Source organism: Epinephelus moara, chromosome 8 (genome assembly GCF_006386435.1).
Source record: "Epinephelus moara isolate mb chromosome 8, YSFRI_EMoa_1.0, whole genome shotgun sequence".
NCBI classification, from domain to species: domain Eukaryota; kingdom Metazoa; phylum Chordata; class Actinopteri; order Perciformes; family Serranidae; genus Epinephelus; species Epinephelus moara.
In genome coordinates this window covers 35,035,634-35,060,358 of record NC_065513.1, presented here as the reverse complement: position 1 = coordinate 35,060,358, position 24,725 = coordinate 35,035,634, and the positions used below count along the sequence as shown (strand labels likewise).

At 40.3% G+C, this 24,725-nt stretch overlaps 1 protein-coding gene across 2 annotated transcripts; it reads left to right on the top strand.

Annotated features, from left to right (window-relative positions):
* Positions 1–419: 419 nt before the first annotated feature.
* Positions 420–24,001, top strand: si:ch73-29c22.1 (kelch-like protein 20). Of its 2 annotated transcripts, none has more exons than XM_050051918.1 (8): positions 420–699; positions 5,367–5,524; positions 11,551–11,734; positions 14,702–14,845; positions 15,251–15,384; positions 17,767–17,978; positions 19,718–19,824; positions 20,635–24,001. In XM_050051918.1, exons 2-8 carry the CDS (start codon positions 5,398–5,400, stop codon positions 20,690–20,692), a joined length of 966 nt encoding a protein of 321 aa, XP_049907875.1. In that variant the 5' UTR covers positions 420–699; positions 5,367–5,397; the 3' UTR covers positions 20,693–24,001. The 2 variants fall into 2 exon arrangements, with proteins under 2 accessions (XP_049907875.1, XP_049907874.1); XM_050051917.1 differs by lacking the exon at positions 420–699 and adding an exon at positions 4,831–5,016.
* The last annotated feature ends 724 nt before the right edge of the window (positions 24,002–24,725 follow it).

The window sequence follows — 24,725 nt, the reverse complement described above, 5'->3', positions numbered from 1 at the left end:
TGTACCTGTCCAAATTATGCCTGATTCATGACAGCTCCCATTACTTATTTGAGTTTCTGAGTCAAGGCTATTTAATTGAAAAAGGTAACAGCATTTTACAAAAGAGTTTTTAACACAAAGGGCTATGATTAAACATCGAATGTCCACCATCTCTCATCACGACCTCTCTCTGACGACTGCTGCAGTTTTTTTTAAAACAAATGTTCTTTCTAATAACCAACATCCACTGATATTTTTCACCTTTTATAACCATGTTGACGCAGGTCAAGGAGGAAATGCTGACTTTATGTGAAGGACCTGTTTATGACCCGCAAAGCAGCCTGTCAGCAGATTTTTTACCCTCACAGACTTAAATAAACCCTTGACCTCCTAAAAATTTGGGATTTTACAGCCGAATGGCTCAAGCGGCTCCAGGCAGGCGGGAGAGACTGAGCTGCCAAGGTCACAATGTGGCAATACCAATGCTGCCAGCCAAGTGTTTAGGTCTCAGTGTAGATTCTCAGGGGAGTATGTACAGGACATTTCAGAGGAGGATACTTTAATCACCTCAGCAGGGCCTGTGGGGAAGTCTCATCTACTAATATCTGGATAAATACAAGGATCTATTGACTGCTGTTATACCTGAAGACCTGGGACTCATCTCTTGTTGGATTAACTCTTGAGGGCCTCTTCAACAGGAAGCAGCAGCTGCTTTGACTGGTGTGTGTATAGCTATCCATCTATCTGTCTGTCTGTCTACCTATATGTCAAACACAATTAAGACCTAAATGTCTATGTATGATTTTAATCCTGCTATTTCTGCAAGTGTCATACTCAAAATGAAGGACAGAAAAAGTGGGATATGTTCATTACTTTTTTCCTTCCCTCCCATTCTGTCAGCTGTCCGTTCATCCCTTTTATCCCTTCATCTCTCCTTTCTTCCTCTCTTACTTCCCTATTTTGTTATAAGTAACTAAGATGCTCAGGAGCAATGTATTGTAGCTAAAGTCTACATTTTATTCAGGGAATGTCGTGAAGTTAAACTAAAGGTTGACAGAAATATAAAAACTCATAAAGTACAAGGGTGGCTGCACAAAACACCTTAAGTTAATATTTTCCTTAAAGTCCTAGTTAAAGTTTCCTCATAATAAAATTGGTTGCACAAATAAGCCTTAAGTCTTTTCCTTAAGGTTTTCTTAAAATGTCCACTTAAGTATTTATGGTTTGCTCCTGGTCTTGGTCTTATACTTAAGGAATCCCTAGACCATTGCACAAAAGACCTTAGCAACCAAGGCAAGGTTTAAAAAAAAATACTTAAGGTATCTCTGACTCTATCTTAACTGCTACATGACAAAGTTTATAGTGATAAATGAAGAAAACTAACACACCTTAGGAAGAGTGTTTTGTGCCCAGGATACGATTTTGATTTGACTGAATTAATTTTTGTTGCAATTTCTTCCTACAATTGTTTTCTGTTTTGGGGGTCAAATTTACTTTGTAGTATGTGCTTTGTGTGATGGTATGCCTCCAGAAGTATAATCCTTTCCTCCTTCAATATGGTTTTCTCATCTTCTTTCCTTCAGCCGTTTTGTCACTATCTAACTTGAAAACAACTTAGTGAAATGATGAGTGAAAAAAAAAAACAGATAAGGGTTTTTCTTAACCAAGGAAACCCTTTAAGGGATTCTGTGCAACTGTTTAAGTCCCTCAGATAAGGAGAATTTAAGCCTTTAATGTCATACTTAAGGAGAAAACTTAAGATGTTTTGTGCAACTGTTCCCAAATACTCCCAAAAAACACTTAAGTACTGTTGTAGTGTAATGACATGTTATTACTTCATTACATTGCAACACAAGAAAGGTCGAGTAAAAAGTCCAAGTGGCTTAAAAAATGCTTTAATCAGGGGTGGAGGAAGCACTGAGATCATTTATTAAAGTAAAAGTAGAACTACTTTAAACTGCTTCTTATACTGTTGGCTGGTTTAATCAATAATGCATCATATTTTATGAACTGATCATGTGTTTTGTTTGTGAAATCTTTGACTGAAAAGTAAAACTAGTAACTGTAGCTGTTAAATAAATGTAGTGAAATAAAATATGTAGTTAAGTAAGTACAACATATAACGTCCATCAGAAATGTGGTGGAGTAATAACAAAAGTACCACATCTATCTATCTATCTATCTATCTATCTATCTATCTATCTATCTATCTATCTGAGTCATCTGCATAATGCTAACGAGTCAAACACGATTTCTTAGTCAGCCTTATAGAAGTCATGTACCGACAACAGAACAGCAGTGACTACATAGAATTTGCATCTGACCTATCTTCCCTGACCTACATGAGATGATTCACCATACCATCTGAGGCGTTTCCGCTGGACACAGTTATAAATATAGGCGTCCTGCAGCATAGGTAGTCACGCGAAGAAGTGATGGAATGGATTTTGAAGGAGGGAGCTGGCAGGTTCCTTTTCAGACAGTTACAGATATCTGAAGACCTTTGGTGAGAGGAAGACTGATGCTTCTGTCAACACTAATGCTGCGTTCGGAGTAAAATAGAAGGGAAAGCCACTAGTAATACTCAACCTACAGAAAGGGTGCTGAGTGGGGGCATTTTCTTATTCACATTAAATAAACTGACTCCCACTGTGACTTTTTTGTTTTTAATTTTAAACGCACATATGGTGCCAGAGTGAATTAAAAGCATAAAAATAAAGCTTGTTTGAAAGGGGAAAAAGTGCCAAGGCAGGACAGAGGTCAGGGCTAAGCCCCAACGCCTCTGTGTACACACGACCTGTGAGTGGACATGCCCATTGGCAAAAATGAGTGTGGACAGCAAAATGTCGAAAGGTTGAAAACATAGACTGTATAAAATAACAGATGTACTCTCGTATTGAAGCCTTGAGTTTGGCATTTTGACACCGTCTTGTTTTGCTTGGGAGCCAAAGTGACCATATTTAGACGAGAGGTTGGAGCTAATCCTGACACTAGCTGTTAGCTTGGTTAGCATGGTGCATTTACAGATATGGGTTACTTTGATAATACTAATACTAATGCTAGTTATTGGTAGGGAAAATGGATTTAAACCCATGTGACGAGGGGCAATTAGTGGAAAAAGTAGGAAGAGGACCCACAATGCCACCTGGGGGAATTACACCCCAGGAAATACTTTTTAAGAGGCTTAAATTGAAGTCAAAATAAACCAAACGTTTTACTGAATTTAGCAAAAAATAAGCTAATTAACAGGAAATGTAGCTGCTGGGAGAAAAGAAACGAAAACATCAATAGTCAAATCACAACAATAAGGGGGAATTAAAATACTGGTATTCTTACAATTATCTTAAAAGAGTGAAGCAGAGGCCACTCACGGAGAGGCAGACTACACTGAGGAGAGTCCAGGGGTGCCACCACCTGTTCACCTAAGGTGCAACACAGCAATACTCACAGCAAAATGATGCAATCTACACTTGTGTCCCAGTTAGTAGCCACCGTCCCCAATTCCTATCTTAACCCTCAATCTTAACTTTCAAGCTCAACCCTCAATCTCACTGGCCCTTAAAAACCAAGTGTTAGGGCTATCTTGAGACTTAGATTTTTGAGACTGAGGGTTAAGATTGAGGGTTAAGATAGGAATTGGGATTGGGCCTCCCATGCATAAAGTGCAAGGACTTCACCATAGATTCCAACGAGATGGCACTCTGCTTCACTTTCCCTGGTTTTGTTTAGTTTAGCTTTATTTGGACTGGATATTTTACTTAACTTGTGAATTTATATTGTGTACCAAGACTCTTTTAAGATAATTGTAATAAAACTATTTTAATTCCCCCTTATTGTGTTGATTTGACTATTAATGCGTTTTTCTTTTCTCCAAGCAGCTCCAGTCCCTGCTTATTTGCTTATTTTTAATAAATTCACAAAACAGTCTGTGCGCCTTATCCCTGAATTTTCAACTCAATTTAAAGTTCTTGAGAAAGTATTTCACCTATTAAAACAAAATATTGCCATTATAACAAAAAAAAAGCCCATCAGACTCCCTAGAGGGTCTTTTAGGACAACATAACTGAACAAGACTTTTAGGCAATTAAATTGGTGACTCTCGTGAACTGAAAACACACTGAAATAGCAACAGCTATTGTTACGCCTGTACTCTGGTAATCTTGGTGTGTGTCATGGTTACAACAACATTGTCACAGTGGTAGTGACTTTTCAACAGAAGGCACCCACCTCTCATTTAAATTGTGCAGTTGTCAATAACAAATAAGAAAAGTGTTTTTGTACCAGGCTGTAAACATGTTTATTTTGCTATAAATTTGGACATTTTAACATGGGGGTCTATGGGGATTGACTTGCTCAGCCAGCCTCAAGTGGTCATTTAAGGAACTGCAATTTTTGACACTTCTGCATTGGCTTTATTTTATAACCCTGGAGGTTATTGCTTGGTTGAAACAACTGGTTGATTTATAATAAATACTGATAAATATTATTAATGTTTGATCATGAAGCAAAGCAAGTTGTGTATCCCTGTTCTTCGGTTACTGTGAATCTCAATCTACTAGCCGTCCATGGTTGCCTGTTCCTGGTTCAAAACTCACACCATTGACACAGTAACTTAAAGGACACTGATGGACCCTCATCTGAACCTAAAATAAAGTACATGCCAAAAATTCCTCCAGCATGACAGTTGTCAAAAGGAAGCTGGAAGTAGGGTGTGTGAGAGGAGTCTTGGGTTTCAGGTTGCGGGAATGGTGGGATGAATCACTTGGGGAAGTTGTGTGGGGGTTGGTTGCCGGTGTTGCTAAGGGGAGGGGAGTTTTTTTACTCAAAGTGGTCGAGTACAATGTCCTTCAGAGTGGAAAGCTGTGACAGCCAGTAGTTTAAGGACAGACTGCAGGGAACAGAGCGGCGCGTACTGATAAAACACTAGAGACCTGAGTGACACCAAGGTGCTGCTGTGAGACAGAAGCACAGATCGTGACTTCAGACCCTGAGTAAAAAGCTGAGGAGATAAAACATGGGGGTGTACAATGAACAAGGGTAAGATTACTAAGCTTGATTAAGAGCCTCTGTTGTGGTACATTTAAGAGACACAAAGTTGACTTTGAGGCATGTTTTGCATCGTATTAATTCATTTATCATCATTTGCTGCAATGTAATTAGCACTTGGAGGAAACAGTGTGAGATGATACAGTACACCAGATTTTTTACACTAATCAATGAATTTCAAGTTCTTTGTTCAGTCTGAATGATTTATACAAATTATGGTACTTCTTAAAAAAATGTGTATCTCTAATGATAACATTTACTGAATAGTTCCCTCAAGAATAAATTGTGACTTCATAGTTACTGCACTTATTTCATGTCTCCTTTATCCCTGTATACTTTAGGGCAGCCCTGCAGGAACCAGAGCGCCGCCATATGCTGATCAAAGACCGCAAAGAGGGGTCTCCCCGCCACCGTCGCCACATGTCAAGCCCCCTCTCCCTTCGCAAGCAGCTCAGCAAACTTCCCCCCAAAGACGTCTTCAATGACATGATGTTTGTGGGTCAGTTGCTGCATTTGAATACATCTGACATATAGATTTTATTGAACTGATTTTACTTCCAAGTGCAGTTTAAGCTGCTCTAGTTCTGCTCTCTGGATGGAGGATGGAGAAAAAGAGCACAGTTTCAATAGCATAATGAGAGCTGATTGTCTGGAGTATTCTTTAGCAATCAAAGGAGTTTGAGTGGAGTTTGAAAGAAGTGGAAGGGGAAGTCTAATGAAAGATGTTACTGAGTTGCATTATGGGAAATGCACCCGTAGGATCTAGCATCTTTGGAGCTTACAGTAGAGTTATCTATGGCACTGTATGGCACACATTCATTCCTTCATTAATTTAAAGAGGAACAATGCCTAAATTAAGAATTCCATTATGTTATTTCCATGACCTAGAAAAGTTCAATCAATATTTGGGAATGTAAGCTGCTCCTCCTTAAAGCCAGAAACCAGAGATGAAAGTCACAAACTTGTAATATCATCAGATAGAAGTCTGGAGCTGCTCAAGCCTGGTTTTTGTGACCCACCGAATGTAGTGTTCTCAGTTGTGAAACAGAAAATGCACCCATATACTCAGAACATTTCCCTGGCTGCTCTTAGTGTCATCTATAACATCTCTCACAATTCACTGTCTATGGAGTGGCTTTACACTTTATATTTAATGACATCACCAATTTGAGTTTTAGCACTCTAGCTTTTGATTTGGGAGAGAGTTGGGCCCCGATCTCACTGAAAGCATTTCGCAGGTTGCAAAATGCCTTTTTTTTAAGTGAATGCCACAAGTAAAAAAAACTTGTGCGCCTTTTATTGTTGCCAGGCAACCACCCCATCACATCCTTACACTGACCTTCCTGTGTAATCAATCTACCGTTTTTTACAGTAATTAGTAGCTTGTTAGTAAGGTGGCCCAGCAGAGGGTACTTGCTCTAGCTCTGGGAATCCAGCAACCGCCACCACCAGTTTCTCCTCCACTGTTTACAAACTGTTAACTTCTTGTTGTGGCCACTACAGAAGGCCCACCTCTCAAATCATCCAACTGGACAATGGGAAAAAAAGATGATGAAAAAAGAGATGATGTGGGCTGCTCTTCCGCTCTGAGTTGAAGGTTTTTCAACTCAAGGAGTTCAGAGCACTCCAGAAAAAATCCAAGGTGCCTAGAAGACAAAAACGCGAGGTGCATCGCAATGCAAAAAGCTTCATTCTCATTAAAAACAATTACAAAAAGCCACTTTCAGCTGCTAAAACACTTTCTGTGTGATAGGGGCCTTGCCCATTTTCTAATATTTTTGAACTGTTTTTTAGTCTTTCAGAGCCTGTTTACACCTGGTATTAAACATGCATTTTAGCGATCCGAACCCAAGTGGACAGCAGGGACGCATCCCTTTTCACACCTGGTCTATAATCTCATCTCCAGCTGACCACTTGTGTTTAGACTTCGTTACCTGCTAGTCAAGTTATGGTTGTGTTGGTACAGTTGGAGAAATCATTGTCAGCAGAATTCAACACGACTCCTTCCAATGTGCAAAACAATGGATGGTCATGTAACACTTCGTCCAACTCATCCTAAAATGGGCAAGTTATGTAGAGTTAGCACACTGTCACTACATCAACAATCCTGTCTTATACCTTTGACGAACGTAGTCCTTGTCGGGGAAGCATCACGACTTATTTGCATTTACGCTACAACATGTCCCAGACCACCTCGGCAAATAATTGGAGTGATCGGATCACAATGTGTCTTGGTGGTCATTTACACTTGTATTTAGCGTTGTACCAACACATTCTCACTCCGACCTCATCACATATCGATGTTCGGTCATGGATGTTCCACACCCAGATACGACATACAAGGTACCCTGGGTGCATTGGTTGTTTACGTTCTGGGATGCCGTGTCAAGTTCTGCCTGTTACATGCATTGTCTTTTGTCAACATACCCTTTGGTTTTCACAGGAATCTACGGTTTGTATATAGTCTCTTTCAAAATAAATACACCGTGACGGTACAACACCGTGAATTGATGTATTTTTTCCTTCATCAACAAACACACGTGGTTACATTTTGCCGACATACACGTGGTTGGGTTTAGGGAATAATAACAGGGTTTGGTTTTTCAGTCTTACAGGACGCAAACACCGGCATCCCTGGTGAAAGTTGGTGGTTTTTGTACCCATTCACCACCCCTCACACCCACCGTAGTCAGACTTTCACCATCTTAATCGTTCTTGTCCCAACGCATTTCCCCCTAATGCTGCGTATCATGGTGACGTGAAGCTTTTTCGTCAGCGTCTAACGCCGGAAGTCACTAACCAAGCGCCGGATTTGAACAACTTCAGAGTGAGACCAGGTTGGCTGTACCCTTGTAATCTGATCACCCAAGACACATGTCAAAACCAGGTGTAAATAGGGCCTTAGAAACTTTGTATTAGTCCAATACTAAATTGTTGGATAACCCCTTTTAAAACCACTTTGACTAAAATGGGTTGAATCACAAGAAATCTTTGGGTATCAGGCCCTTTTCACAGCACATTTCAATTTGTCATGCTAGGAAAATGTTCCTAATAACATTAACAATGTCTCTGATCTATTCAAACATCACAGTAATCCAGGACCGTGAGTCAGCATGCACAATACCAGGACCCTGAAACTGAGGCAGCTCAGTGGAACATTTTCTGTTTAAAAGGCCTATTTTGTGTCCTCTTTATTATAAAGTAAACATGCTCCTTTAAAAAGAGCGTGTGATGCTCATTAAACGAAAGCATCAGTGACACCTTCTCACATCTTGTTCTCACGCGGCCTCTGTATGGATACCATGCTGTCTAGAGACTTACTGTACTGTGGTAACCTTTTACTGTAATTGCTCCAGTCTGTTAAAGAGGTGCTAAAGAGAATCTTCTGTTAATATTTAATGGCTATTTAACAGTTTCAGTCCCCTGCCAAAGTTGCCCATTATTATCTACACCACAGTTAATAATGAAAGTGATTATCGGCACCGGCACCGACACATTCTCCAGAACAACACAACAGTTCCCTCCATCAAAAGGCTGGGAGCATGAAACCAGGCACACAGAGCTGCTGTGCAAACACAGGATTACATTCTGTAGCAATAAATTCAGCCTCAGTAGTATTTAAGGAGAGTGTTGATCATATTGTACAAGAAAGGGAGAGTTGTTTGAGACTGTTAAATTAAAAAGAGTAAATAAAAGTGGAACCTTCAAGGCGAAAGTAAAGACCATTAAAAACATACTGACAGGTGACAAATTAAAGGACAAACCTAAATAAATGGGCAGAGAAACATAAAAAAAAAGAATATTTGATGAATGGAAAATGATGTAAATCAAATAATCAGGCTTTCACAACCAGCAAGACTCGTTCTGAGAGAAAAGAATATTAATTTACATGTGCACGTAAGAACGAGAAATGTGAAAAGTCTGGCGATTAGACCCCATCGTGATGTCATCTAATCCAGTAGGATGGTATGGAGTCTAGACGCTGGTGGTGGTGATGAGATGAGATGAGGAGGGAGGTAAGAATCTGGATGTGAAGAGGAGTGGGCTTTTGATGAGCTCGTCCGGGGCTCTGGATAAGGTGACTGGAGGTGAATGGGGTGGAGGAGGGCATGACCATTCAGTCTAAAATGACAGCTGACAGGAGCAGAGAGGAGAACAAATTTAAAGTTTGGCAGGAGCAACATGAATGGCTGAAGGAGATTGTGGCAAAGTTTGATTGGCTTACACCCATAGAAAGCAGTGAGAGTGGGATAGAGAGAGAAATGTTAATGGATATAGCATAAAGAAAGTCTTCCTGAATGAACTTACACTGAGCTTCATAAGAATAAGATTTTATTTGACAGTCCTCTCTCCACCAACTTAATCATGACACAAAAAGAGGGTGCATATTTTGTAAGAGTGATGTTCAGAGACCTGTTACATCTCTGCCAAAGAGAACTGAAGCTGCTCTGGCGTTTGGAGTCCATAAATTTACTTCAGTTTTGGTCATTGGTGAAGATATATGGTGGCAACCTCCCATCATCAGACATAAATTTCAAATGCTTTGGCTCTGGAATAGATTTGTGATTTGTCTCTGATCAATGACTCACTAAAAATATTTTTAATTGGAACATTTCGTATGGTTATGCCTGGGCTAATGAGCTGAAATCCTTATTCTGTTTGAACAATTTATCTTCCAGAACAGGTTACTTTGTGACATTCAGGAGATTAGGAGCAAAATGTGCCTCATGTATGAAGAATAATGATCTGTAAAAACTTACTGCCTTATAAAGAACAGCTACAATATAAAACCTTAGGTGAAATATTATCTGAACAAGATCCCTATGTGTACAGTCATGCTAAGGAAACTTTAACATTCGCCTCAGAGACTAGCTGGTTTAATGCCACTCCAGAGGACAGACCTTTTTTTGTTGTGTGAGAAGCCTGGGCATGTTTACACCCATACATGTAATGCAGAGAGGATGGGGGTCTTTCCCCAATATGGTGAGTCCACAAGTGGCTGGGCAAGGGCGGGACATGACGTCCTTGCCTTTGCCGCCACCAGCGTTCCCTTTAGAGCAGGGGTCTTCAACGTTTTTCAGGCTAAGGACCCCTTGGCCCAAACACAGACAGCAGGGACCCTTACTACATATATTTTTTTTAAAAAGAGTTGCACTTGAGATAGTTCTGAATATTTTTCTCTTGGTTGCCTAGCTGCTAACTAATGAAACAATCCATTGTGGCACACAAGAATGTCTTTACATTTAGTAATACAGCTAACTGGCTAATGTGCAAAAATAATTACAGGTGCTGCACAGTGATGTAGTGTTAGCTAGCTCACATGATCACATAGCGATTCCTGGGTAACAGTCAACCTATCAAAAATGTTGTGTACTGTTAACTAATAGGTTTGATGAATAGGCTGATTTATGTTGGCTAATAATATGTTAGATTCACGTTAATGTGGATTTTCAGACACATTTTACTTGCTAAAACTTTCATTAGTTAATTAGATTATTTAGAGGCTTATAGTAACTCTGAGTACCCCCTAGAGGTCACGGACCCCCTGTTGAAGACCCAGGCTTTAAATGAAAATTAACCTCAACGGCTAAAAGCAGTAGGAAAAACAGACACATAGCTTCCATGATCGGTCACGCCTGAGAGCACTTCCCATAGTGAGATACCTCACTAAGTTGTCAGAGAACTGGGGTTACCCAGGTAACCTAAAGTTTAGACATAAGGGATTTACTTTTTAGTAAAATGACCTCTATTTTGTTGATTTCTTTTGGTTAGATGACCATAAAAAAATCTGAGCTATGTTTCAGAAAGGGAACCTTCATTGCGGCCGGCTCTATTTGACAAGCCTGGGATAGAAGGAAGAGTGTTTTCTTTGGGACTGAGCAGTAAGAAAACATGTATTTTGGACTGATCACTGCAACATTATTAAAATGATTTCTTGTAAACCCCGTGAGAGTTGTGCACATTTTTGTGTGCGTGACAAAAAATAAAGAAGTCAATCAATCAAATCTTGAGGCTTTTTGTGGCCCGACACCTGACTAAGACAGTTAATGTTGTTTTTTCTTGCCTGTAATTTGTCACCCATCTGTGCATTTGCAGTCTTTTAAATTACTCATAATTTTGAGTTCACTTTGGCGATTTTTCCATTTCCTGAATCGCACCTCGTTCTGCCAAGGATCACCATGGAAACCAGTCAAAACAGCTCAACACTATTGGATCCATGCCTAAATTTGTTTACTGCTTCTACTGCATATAGAGCAGTGGAAAAAAGTGAGATATGATAGAAAGAAGCCAGAAGAGGAAGTTCTGTAAAAGAAACTGTCACATTTGAAAATGTGAGTTGCTGATTGACATTTCTATTTGCAGTTTAAAGATTGTGTTTTCATCCAGGTGCCAAGGAAAAGATTTATTTTTCCTTTTATGGCAGCACCATAAAGATAGGCCTGGTGCTCATCAGCTGAATGGGGACAGAAAATGTTTTTGATTGAACTGACATAAAATAATGAGTGTCTTGTATTGTGTTGGCAGTCGGAGGATGGACCCAGGATGACCCATCCTGTTTGGTAGAACAGTTCTGTCCCGAGTACAATGAGTGGAGGACAGCAGCACGCATGGTCAACAGTCGTGGCAAAGTGGCCGTGGGCACGCTGGATGGCAAGATCTACACAGTGGGCGGGGAAGATAAAATCCGATGTTACAGCAGTGTGGAGAGGTGAGACAACACAGTTGCTAAATGTCTTCTACTAACAATTCGCGCATAGTGTCTCAATTTTGCAATTATTTTACATCTCATGTTCCAGTTAAACATCTAACTCCTGACTACATGAGAGGCTGTGACTGAGATAGTTTTGGATTTATGTTGATTTTCTGGTGAAAGGTGAATCAAACTGACATTTTATTACCTCACACAGGTTATCACAGCCAGAGAAAGTGAAAGCGAGTTGAAGCTGCGGTGACAGTGTGAGATACCAGTCATATCTTAATAAGCAAAAGCTGTCTGGCTCTGACAGTCAGGTTGTTACAGAGAACTCCTCCCAGGTTGATCTGTGGAGGATAAAGTCGTGTAAATGTAATGTAGGTGCCATGTGCAGACATCGAAGTGCTATCAGTCAGCCACTTGTGACCTTGGTGCTGACAGTGGAGTGGTGAATGTGCTGCAGCTTGAGACCATGTAGGGCAAGAAATTACTTAAGGTTACAGTCTGAACTTGGAGACCTCTGTACATGGAAAAAACCCCTGCCCTACTGTTTATATAACCTTATTTAACCATGAAATGGACCCAGATGAGATTAAAAATCTATTTTACATGAGAGTAGCCAAGATAGCAGCAGCACTTTAGAACATAAAGGGCACAAATATATTGAATTATTACAGATATGAGGAAACTGTAATCCAAGAGGCATGTCATTTAACCCCAAAGCACGTTATGTAAAACATATTAGAATTGCAGATATGCTGCAGCGGAGGATCATGTGCAGAAAACAGGCTGCTACACAGACAGTAATATGTTGCTGTGCATTTCTCACTGAATCACTTTTTCTCATTTCTTATGTCATACCCACCCCTATTCCCTGATGTCAACCTTAACCATCAATATCACAGGTCTGTAGTTAATCTTAACCTTTCCCCAGTGTGTGAGCTAAATCATGGCTTTCAGGGGAGCTCACTCTTTTCTTTATAGGGGGGCGGAGTGGAGCTTTTTCATGCTTCAGAGAGAACACTGATTGAGACTCTTATTGCAAAGACACATTTGTAGCTTCAAGCATATAGGCCTGCTTGCTTTATGTCAGCACATCCGATATATCCTCCTGAGACTCAAACTCTGATGAGTATAAAAACTAACATTGCCACTGATAATTAAGTCCAAATGTCACTTATCGAGACGATAATAAAGTCTCAATGTCCTCAAATGAGCACTTTCTAATGACAGTGTCTTAGCTTGTTACTGTTGCTAAAATTGGTCAAATGTGTTACCATATCAAACAACATACATTATCAAACATGAATTAACAAGTTTCGACCATAAAATATGATCAGGGTTTGGACCTTGTTCACTTTTATGTCCATGTCCATGTTTTTACATGGATCAGTGTATTGTGCTCTTACTACCACTAGATGGCACAAAAAAGCGTCCATGAACGAGGACAACAGGTCTGAGTTAAGTAGAATGAAGTATAAGGGTGAAGTAAACCCAAAATCTAATGTCCTTATATGAGGATATGATAATTACTTAATGGCCACGCCAAACATCCACACAGGTATCAGAACTGACTATTGAATCTTTAAGTTCCCTTGTTTTCTTTTTAACTCAGTAAGAGCAACTGAGGAGGGATCCCTCTTCCAGGACGGACAGACGTGCAATAGATATCGTACAGAACAGATCAACATAATTTTAGCCCCCAGACTTTCACAAATCTTGCTTCCAGGAAAGGAAGACTTATCAAGAGAAGCCAAGCTCATTTGGCTCTCCTGTATTTGGCACCCTGCTCTAATCATTCTGAAAGTGCTCACTAGCAAAATCCATCATCATGCTAGTGAGAGAAACAAAGTGAGCAATTCGTGGAAAAACTGTTCTCTGGATTTCTGTATTTAGAAATAAGAGGAGTGGACTAACTGTAATTTTGTTGTCTGAGTTGTTTTTCCTACCCATGATGCAAAAAGACCTCTTTCCCAAAATTTTCCACCCACTCCCCTTTTGAGGAAATTTACTTAGCCTAACCTTTGGTTTGCTTTTTAACAGTACAAATCTGATGCTAAAAGCAATTCTTTTTGACTAATTTTTGTCTACGTTATCACTAGATTTGGTGAGGGAGAGAGAGATATATGAATTAATTTCTTGTTGTTAACATTACTGAACAGCAGAGGCCAGCAGTGAGGCGAAAATTAACATTAAACCCAAGTTGTAACCTTAAGGCATCTTTTGAGTGAGCAATGGACCACCCAAAATCCTGACTTTGCCTGATTTCCCCTCATTTTTTTTCATACTACCAGGGTATTAATTCTTCATAAGCAGAGTTAATAAAATATAAACACACACACACACGTACTCTGTTCTCCTGTTGCACATTTTTTCCCATTTCCTCTCCTCCTACTCTATCAGATGTCTCGAAGCAGCTGGCTCTGTTCCCAATTCCCACAGAAGGACACTCCTTAACTGAATGCCAGCCAGATGACCCCATAAGGATCATCCCCGGCCAACTGGCTGCAGACCAGCAGGAAGAGACCTGCCCCCAGACTGATCAGCTGTCAGTGGTCTGAACCAGCTAGCTCTCATTCTGGTTACCAGAGTGCATCTAATCTCTGACTGGTGGCCACAGTACTGATATTTCTGGGGAATTGCCGACATCCCACTCAAGCAAGAAATTTGCCAATTAGAAGTGTTGTTTTGTGGGATGTGGGTTTTCATCTAATGGCCTTGAATGGAGAGAAAACATTTTTTTTAATAGCCTTCCAGTGGAGAGGAAACGCCGGCAGATGTTTACACAGATGCCCACACTCCTCAAATACTTTCTCTCAGTGTGAATGTGTTCCTCAAAAGCACACAGTTGCAGGCGTACAAAACAAAAAAAACACACATTTCTATGAAAGCTTTTGCCTGTGTTGGTTGTTATTACCAGCAGCTGATATAACTGTCCACCAACACTTTGATATAACCGCTCCTTGACCTCCTTCACGGCAGGTACAACCCAGACATGGACAGCTGGAGTACAGATGTAGCACCCTTGAGCAGCCCCCGCAGCGGAGTGTGTCTGGTGGCGATGGACGGATACCTGTATGCTATTGGAGGACATGACGGCATTACTGCCATAAATACTGTGGAGAGGTACTGTTGCATGAGCGCTACAGAAGGTCAATATCTTACCTTAAACTGTGAATCCTCTTAATGCATTCTGTGAAGACTATGTTTAAGACATCTCCACGATATTAAGGGATACTATCTATTACTTTCCACGTAAAATCCTCCACTCAAAAGGAAAAGAAAACATTTTTAAAGCACATTTTCATTTGTCTCAGTGGGACAAAACGAGGCTGTGTCTTACATATATCATAGAATTAAAGTAATAATGATTTTAATGACCTGACATCTCACATTACTTTGAGAGCAATCTGAAGTGGCTGACTCAGAGGAAGGAACAAAGACATGATTCATTTGAGTTATGCAAAAACACAAATGACTGACGGACCATTTGTTAAATTGGTCTTGCCAACCTTTGTGTCGTTGTTCCAGGTACGACCCGAAAATGAACACATGGAGCAAGCAGACAGCCATGCCGACCAGACGCACCGGAGCTGTGGCTGTTGTGCTGGAGGGTTACTTGTATGTGATCGGGGGGAATGATGACGATATGGCTCTGAACACAGGTGAGTGATGAGGTTGCAAATGAAAGAGCGTCATTGACATTGAACCTCGGTCAGTCACAAATTGTCACAGTTTTTCAGTCTACAATGACAGAAAGCAGAAGAATCCAGCATATCCTTACATTTGAGACGCTGGCACCAACAAATACCTGTTGTTATTGGGGTAGGTAGTTTAATTTTGGCGTCACTGGGCAAAAAACCCAGAGCACACTTTGAGTATATTGTCATTTAAGTGGTCTGAGAAAAAAATAGACTTCTGCACCTCTGCTTGGCTCTGTTTTTAGCCTTTAGAGCTGTGATGGGAGACTTTGGCCAAACACAGGCCATTTTCAGAGAGAGCAGCTGTCAATCATGTCAATTGCTACTCATGAACTGCAGTCAAACTGTCAGCGCTGCGTAGTGCCAACGCTGATCAAATATGGATCAAGATTCTGTTACTTCATTGCCTATTTCTTGCTTCAAATGTTTTCAGAAAATTTTTTAGTGTATGCCTGAGGCCATGGTTCTCTGCCAGAAAATGGTGAATTGTCCCCTCCGGGTTGGGAGTGAGTGACTGTGTCTTGTTCACTATTGAGGATAGAATGGAGTGTGAAATGGATCGGCGGTTTGGCACAGCGTCTGCAGTGATGCGGGCGCTGTGCCAAACTGTCGTGGTAAAGAGGGGCTGAGCCAGAGGGCAAAGCTTTTGATTTACTGGTCCATCTATGTCCCAACCCTCACCTATGGTCATGAGCTCTGGATAGTGACCGAAAGAATGAGGGTGGCTGGGCTCGGCCTTGGAGATAGGGTAAGGAGCTCGAACATCCAGAGGGAGTTGGGAGTAGATCAGATGCTTCTTTGCATCGAAAGAGTCAGTTGAGGTAGTTCGGGCATCTGATCAGGATCCTCCTGGGCACCTCCCGTTGGAGGTGTTTCAGGCACATCCCACTGGTACGAGGCTTCAGGGTAGACCCAGAACACGCTGGAGGGATTACATATCTCATCAGCCTCCTGCTGCCCCCACAATCCGACTTCGGATAAGTGGTTGAAAAAGGACGGATGGATATTTTAGTGTATTGTTTAGCTGTACAATGTGGAAGTTTGTGACCCAGTCGCCATGATGGACACAGTCAAGCCCAAACAAAGCCCACCAACCAAAGCAAATATTCTCATTTTAAAGCTAAACAGTGCACTAAAATGTTTCTGAAAACATTTGAGGTAAAAAAGAGCCAATGGGGTGACAGAATCTTTATTTATATTTGATCAGCACCGCCTAGTTTGATCAAAGTTCACGAGCAGTGACTGACATGACTGACAGCTCTGACTCCTCTGCTTTGATTGGTTGTCTTTGCAAATGCCATTAGGAGCTCTATGAAGAGGTAGAGGAGAATTATCTTTATCACAGATTATCTGCCTCAAGTACTATTGTCAGGATAGTGACAGTAACATAAAAAATAACCTTTTGTCATGTTGGCTAAAAAAGTTACCTACTGTAGCTTTAAAGGATTAATTAATTCTCCAAAATAAAAGTGATTAATTTTTCTCCTGTTTACTAATTGATTAACTGATTAATAGTTTAAGCACTTCTTTAAATTCCCAGTGGAAAACTCCATTAAAAATATAATTAAACCACCTCTTTTTAAATTATCTGCCAGTTTTCATGTCATAATGTGACTTGTTACCGCTGGCACGAATCATACAAAGTAGTACAACTTTCAAAACAACCCGAAAGACATGGTACTGATCATTTATTTATGTGGGAATGTTACTGTGCAAATATTCAACTAGAATAGTTGCTTTAAGGCATTTCTGTAAATTGACTCTTTCCCAATGCTATTTGATATAAATCTCAGCTTTCTTTGACAGCTTTTTGACGTGTGGCAGGACTTAGGTCACACATGACGACTGGCCTGACCTTTATTTTTCGGCGAGTCACCTAATTTGCATTCACACACACACACACACACACACACACACACACACACATTCTTTAGCCCCCTGACCTTGCTAAAGATAAACAAGGATTATGTTGTGCTGCCACTTGCTACCGTCTATTTCAGTCTGTGAGAAGTGTACGTCAGTGAAATTCCCACAACCTTTATGTGGTTCCCATCAAGTTTACGGTCATGGTAAATGTTTGAAAATTACATTATTATTTTGTTTTAAATAAGCTTTAGTTGGAAAATAAATCGAAAATATATTCACATAATTGGTATCTTGCTTTCTGGGAGACATTTTAGGCTTTTTATGTGCATCTAGAATTGCAGCAGTTCAATGTGGCCTTAGACACTTTTATATATAAATATAAACACTACCTGTCTGTAAAGTAGTGTTACTCATGCAGTTGTGTATTTTATGGTATATTTGGCCTTGTTTGACTCCTGCTATCCTCTAAATGTCCCCCAGTGGAGCGATACAACCCTGTAGACGGTACCTGGTCGATATGCGCCCACATGCTGAGTCCCAGGGAGAACGCCGGCTGCACCGTTTACCTGGGACACATCTATGTGGCCGGGGGCAAAGACGAGCTCAACTTGAAGCTTTGCGGTGCTGAGAGGTTTGACCTGGACACTATGAGGTGGACTCCTGTCAAACGTATGAGGAGCAAGAGGGATGATGTGAGTAATGGATCACTCAGGCACATCAGATATCAGGCCTCCCTTCTGATTCAAAGTCTGGTTTATTTTTACATTCAAATGATAAGCACAGAGAGGATGGAGAGAAGTAAAACGACTTACATGACTGAGGGAGGAACACGGTTTTCTTTCACAGATTATCTAAAATATTTCAGTAGAGGTTTAAGGTCTCATTACTATTTTTGGATCCTACAGTCAGTTTTTGTTTTGTTTTTAAAAAGACTCCTCTACACACACACACACACACACACACACACACACACTACACACAGTTTCAACATCACAAAACACACTTCATTCAAAGTCAACAGAAACAAAATAAAACTCACAAAAGCCATTTTGCTTTGTCTTTTCACTGTTTCAACAATCACCAACTCTGGTTTGGTTAAACAAACCCTTAATTCATGCAGTAAGGTGTGAAAATACACTGCCTCTACACATGCTAAAATAACTGTTTATTTAAAGGGAGTCTGGTGGGTTTGGCGATAACGTTTATTGGGCTGTTTCTGGTTAAACAAAAAGCACCTGCTCTTTAACAAAAAGGTCTGTCTCTGTAGGGAGGCTTTCCATAATACTGTCAGACATCCATAATAACAATATGAGCCTGTTAGTAGCAAAAACAAGCACTTTTAGTGGATGTAAATTGACGGTGCCAAATGTCCATAAGTTGGTATACCCTCCTGAGACCCAAACTTTTATTTGGTTCTCAGGAGGGTATACCAACTTATGGACATTTGGCACCGTCAATTTAGTGCATCCACTAAAAGTGCTTGTTTTTGCACTTTATTATCATCTCGTGAAGACATTGGGACTTATTTATCATTGAATGTTTAGTTATTTTATACTTATTGGGTCCTACTGATCCCAAATAGCTAAGAGATGATAATAAAGTGCCATTGTCTTCGAGTGCTTCCTAATAACAGTGTCTTAGCTTGTTACTGTTGCTAGAATTGGTCAAATTTGTTGCCATATTGAACTACAAACATTATTAACCATACATTTTTACATGGATTACTGTATTGTGCTCTTACTAACACTAGATGGCACAAAAAGTGTCCACGAATGAGGACAACAGGTCTGAGTTAAGAAGAATTAAGTATAAGGTCAAGTAAGTCCAAAATGTGTTGCCCTCATATGAGGACACAGGGTCTGGGGAGGATATTGCAGCCTGTTTTGCCGCTGCTGGCTCACTTGATACTGGGCCAATTTAAAAAATTGTTGTTCCCATCAGTTACCTCGACACAAAAAACATAGGAAAGTAGGATTCAGGTTGAAAAATACCAACATTACCCCTCAAGGAATTGCCAAATTATTACAATTCATCCTAAGGGGGACCTAAATGTCTGTAACGAATTTCATTGCAATCAATCCAGTTGTTGTCAAGACATTTTACTCAACATTGACTTGCTAGTGGCACCAGATGTAAAGTCAAGGGATCACCAAAATTTCATGGCAGTCAATCCAATAGTTGTTTTGATCTTTCAGTCTGAACCAAAATGGTGGACTGACCGACCAACAATACTATCCATAAAACCATGCCGCTATCAAGTCTAATAGATGTCTACTAAACTATTATATGCATGCTGTGAATGGCTGGTTTGATATATTGAAAAGAAAAGGTCAAAATAACAAGTCCAGTTTATTTCATATTTCATTCATCTCATTTGTGAGTGTAATGGCATATAACAGTTTCATATTCACTCTTGTGTATTGTGCCTCAGATGTCCCTTGTAGTCTTCAATGGTGCCTTGCTGGCTGTGGGAGGCTCTGACGGTGTCACCAATCTGAAAACAATAGAGGCTTACTGTCATGAAACCAACACATGGAGGTAAGAGGAAAAACAACGCCGTGACATCTTTGACGCTGCTTTGTTCTCAGTGCTGTGGCGTTTTTAAACTTGGCTGCCATGAGATTACTCGTCTTTCAAAGAATGCCCTGAGCTCTATAATATTTTTTTGTTTGTTTGTTAATGCAGGATGCATAAAAGCCACGCAACACACTAAGGATGCAGGGATAACCAAGACTTAATACAGTAGCAGAATACATAGAATATTTTGTGTTTATCTGAATTTAAAGTCAATATTTTAGCAATAGGATCTACTTTGTTTTTAGGAGTTAACTAAGAAGGAGTGAGCTGGATAACTTAAAGTAATGTATGTATCATCTGATCCCACATTTGTGAGGAATAAAATTATTTACAATTGCACTCAGTGTGAAATCACACAGGCATAGTGTGGTGCAGACTATAAAAGGAGAGCAAATATTGACTCCAACTGTTCAAAGTCAGGCGAGACATTTACTAAAAAGTGACGATGAACAAGGAAAAAGAGAAAAACCTTATCATCCAAAGTAATTACTTCTATTCATTAACATTTCTATGTAACATTATGTTAATTAATGTTACAGATAATCTTGCCATTTGGGTACAGTTGTCAAATGAATTTCAAGCTAAGGACAAAAATACTTTACATCAAGAAAGTCTGCTGCTTACAGCCAGACAAATACTCACAGTCACTTTGTGATTCATGCACCAGGCTCATGTAAGGCTCCTATATCTTATATATGCCTCCAGGCTGCTTACAGAATCTGAGTGCTTCAATGTCTGAGTCTGACTGTTTCCCTCTCCATCTGTTTTTAGACACTTTGGAAGCATGAAGAGCAAGCATCCAGGAGGCAGAGTGGCTGTGCTGTGCTGAGCCTCGACAATGCTTGTATTATATGAACAGGACAGAGGTGTTAGAGAGAAATAGCCTAATGGATGTACGCCAGGCTCTGGGACACATTGTGATAGGCTTCAAGTAAGGCAGCATAATGACTGAATAATTGAAGAGTTCACTCCAAAATGAGACATCGCTGCATTAGTCAAAGCTGGCAGCGGCTGTTATACAAAATGACTACGAGCATTAAATTAAAGCACATTATAGGCTACCAGGTTACCATTAAAGTTATGGGTCTTTTTATGTCTGTAGATTACAAAACAGAGCTCTTTCATAGAGATGAATCAGCGGCAAATAAATTTCAGGTTGGATTTTTATTCCCCCACAAAAAAACAGATAAGTAAAATATTTGAATTTAGATTTAACAATTGGATTTGGTACTACCATAAAAATGGCCCAGCCAGTACTGGATGTTTTATACACTGGCCTCACATATCCGTCTAGATCTTAATCATGATACTCTAGCAGACAAAGTAGTAGGCTTGGGTAGTATCTCATTTTTTATAGTCTCATACCTTCCTGGGTATATGGTATATGACGGTAATTGACCCTGTGCTAAGTCCCGCCCCTCAAACGCAGACTGGCCAATCGTAGCTTAGCAACCCGCGTCCGACAACAACACAGCTGTGCTCCATTGACTCTAATGCAGTTGTTTCAGATTTCCTTAATTATCAGGCTGGTTTTGTGGATTTCCAGCTAAATTTTGTGCCTGGATCACAAGTAATAATGACACTCATTATCCGGAGGGTTACATGTTTTTTCCCCAATAGCAAAGCCTGAAAAATATAGGGCTAACTAGCTAGCTACTGAAGATATAGCCGAATGAATGTATACACATGCCACTTTTGCTTTTAAATGATAATAACACTGAAAAAAGACAGACCCTGAGAAACTACCTCTGAAGCTCCCTGCCTGTTCAGTGACATAGGTCTAGCAGCTGAGGTCCGAGTACTGGCAGCAGCACAGGGGGAAGGCAAACATTGTTCATGTGAACACTGTGATGCCACACACCTGGTTAAATATCAGCAATGTTTCTCTTTAATTCCATCAACTTCTGTCTCGGTCGTCAGGAGATGTGGTGGTCCACGTTTACACCGTCATCTGTATGTTCGGCTTTAGCTTCTAACTATCTTTAACTTTTTAACCTGAGTGAGTCGGACATGCTGAATATATCCCTCAAACACAGACTGTAGCCCCCTCTGTTTGACTCTCTCTGAAAAAAAAGTAAAGGTTGAGCTACTGGGGATAAAAGTCACTGTAGCATGTATGTTATTGTGTAGCCTACAATGCTGTGTTTCTAATACGTAATTAGCCTACTTAGATTAGACAAATCTCGTTGGGTTTAAATACTTACAGTATGACCCATAAAATATATTGAATAAATGGAAGGAAGTAAAAAAAGGAAATAGGTGCCCTTCTCGCTGGAGTATCCGATGACATTTGTCACTGCGGCAGATACCAACACATCAGTGGGCTGAACAGAGATGGTGTATTGAATCAAATGATGTGGCTTATTGTAGTAATGCTCCCAAACAGGGGCAGGGGCCATTTTTTTTTACTAGTCCTGTAATGTTATCCCCACTGCTCGCAGTCGCCAGTCTGCTTATTCCACCAGTAGAGACTGACCTCTGGTGGTGCGTACTGTGCACTGCATCGCTTCAATACAGCATCTTTGTATCAGTTTAATAGAAAGAGGAACATCTGTATTTTTGATGGTATTGAAAATCATATCTTCAGGACTTCTAAATATCCTGGTACACTGTAATATGTTGATGCAGCCCAAGCCTAATAAGTACCACTTGTAAATATTGTGATTTGTGTGCTGTTTAATTATTTATGAGCCAAAGAGCTGGAGGTAAACATGGAAATAATGCAGGTGTTCGAATGTGCAGGATTTGTAAGTGGCAAAATAATCTTTGTGTACTACCTTATGCTGAAAATAGTAATTTTAACCTTGATGTATTATACAAAGATGTTTTGAGGATGAGAAACTCAGGTGGCTGCTGGAAGTGAAGAAATTGTACTGAATGTTTTTAGAGTTGTTCCAATACCAATACCAGTATTGGAAAATGCCTCTGATACTGCCTAACATGATGGATCATTGGCCCCTGTGTGAGTCTATGCACTGATCCAATAACACATAGTTTATTAACACATTTTAAATTAGTTTCACACCCGGGTGAAGCGGTAATTTACCCATAAATCTATTCCTCTTCGCTGCTCTGAAGCAGTAGCCCTCACAGGAAGTTGTGCTGTGCAGCCACTGTTTTAGAGCAGCCAAGAATAATTGATTTCCAGTAACCTTAGGCGTTAGCCAAATGTCCAGTTAAATACGTTCTATAACATTCATTATCCACGTTTTTCCTCATGGTTTGCAAAAAAGGTTAACCTCAGTCATGCCTGACAACAATGGTTGCAATCATTTAATTTCCATCCAGGGTTACTGGTATACAGCTTTTATTTATTTATTTATTTTAATGTCATCGTATTGGATTGGTGTCAGGCGATGGACACGTTCAGGTATGGAAAAAATGGTATTGGAACATCCCTAATTGGTAATATGTCCTGGTAACAAGGCATGATCATGGTGTAATGATGTGTTTTACATGTTATAAGTATATCTGAATTGCTGTTGTTCATCATCATATCACTACATTTTGTATCAGCATCTGTAAATATCTGTAATGCCATCATATTTCAATCACCCCTTTCGCACTGACTGTAAACAAATTACTCCATCGTGTTTCATCATTTAGCCCAAGAGGCACGGCAACCACAGATTACAGTTGTCTGCAATAACAAAATCAGCTGGAGCAAGTTGTGGAAAAGAAATCTGTGGGAATCAAGATCCTGAGTGAGATAAACGAGTGAGTGAGATCTGACTGCTGGCATGGGAAAGCATAAGTGGCTGTGTGGGCTTTGAAATGATGACGCTCAGAGCTCTTTCCCCTGGAGAATAATGGGCTGAAATGTGGAGAGGCTGAGCACAAGGAAGCGCACACAGAGCGACACACGGCTTTTCCGGAGACACACACAAGCCAGCGGTGTCTCCCATCAGTCCCTGAGCGCACACAGAATGAATATTTTTTTCAATTTGAGGGGGACGATTGTGAGGCAAATAGCAGAGGACAGAGCTGTTGCAGGTATGTTTTCACAGATGTAGCCTAGTAGGAGATCGTGGATATCTAGAAGTTGCCAAGACTTTGCATGCACTGTATATACTCCATCACTGATGTTTGATTTTGGACAGTTATAAGAAAAATGAATAAATATCTTATCATTTGGGAACTGTTGTGGTCTAATTGCAATGCAATATTTTTGGCAGATGTCTGTACCGGCCATTTAAAGCCCTGGTAAGACAGATTTGCTTGTTTTTTTTGCTGAGTGCTATGTAATTGTTATGGCATTCACAAGCACAGCAAAGTTGCACTTTCCACCTCTTACCACCAGATGACTCCGGCTGAGGAAGACACAGTGTACATGGAGCACACCATTGCTTATAAAACAAGAAGCAGCAGTCTTATTTGTCTAGACTCAAAAGCTTCAGTCTTGCATCTTTAAAACACAGACAAGGTGACATGAGGGGTGAGCAAAATCATGACGGTGCAGAATTACAGTTGCTATTGTTAGGTTTAGTCATTTCACTAAAAGCCTTTTGATTAGTTTCCTGTCAGCATCAAACGCATCCTCAATAGCCTCCAAATCAGTGCAAACTTCTCCGGTAGATGGCGAGGCACCCATGGGTGACTTGAGCGCCCTGCTGCTGCTGCTCTTTCCTGGGGAGGAGATGATGCTGACAGGAACCAGCAAGGGACCACAGCGCGTTTACATGATGTCGTTATCAATGTTACATGACAGAAGACAGCAACGGAAATAACCATACGAAGCCGTACTTACTGTGATTTTGAACCGCGGGAGGATTTGACGTACAGTGACAGCAGCTGAAAAACGGTTAACGCGCGCTAATTAAAAAAAAAATCTGCTTTACAATCGATATATGACTAAAAATAAC

Bases quoted from the DNA above. Each gene is read 5' to 3' on its own strand.
- si:ch73-29c22.1 (XM_050051917.1), top strand. From the start codon at position 4,994: ATGGGGGTGTACAATGAACAAGG. The intron at 5,525-11,550 runs GTCAGTTGCTGC...TTGTGTTGGCAG, and splicing joins CAATGACATGATGTTTGTGG to TCGGAGGATGGACCCAGGAT. The intron at 15,385-17,766 runs GTGAGTGATGAG...AATGTCCCCCAG, and splicing joins CGATATGGCTCTGAACACAG to TGGAGCGATACAACCCTGTA.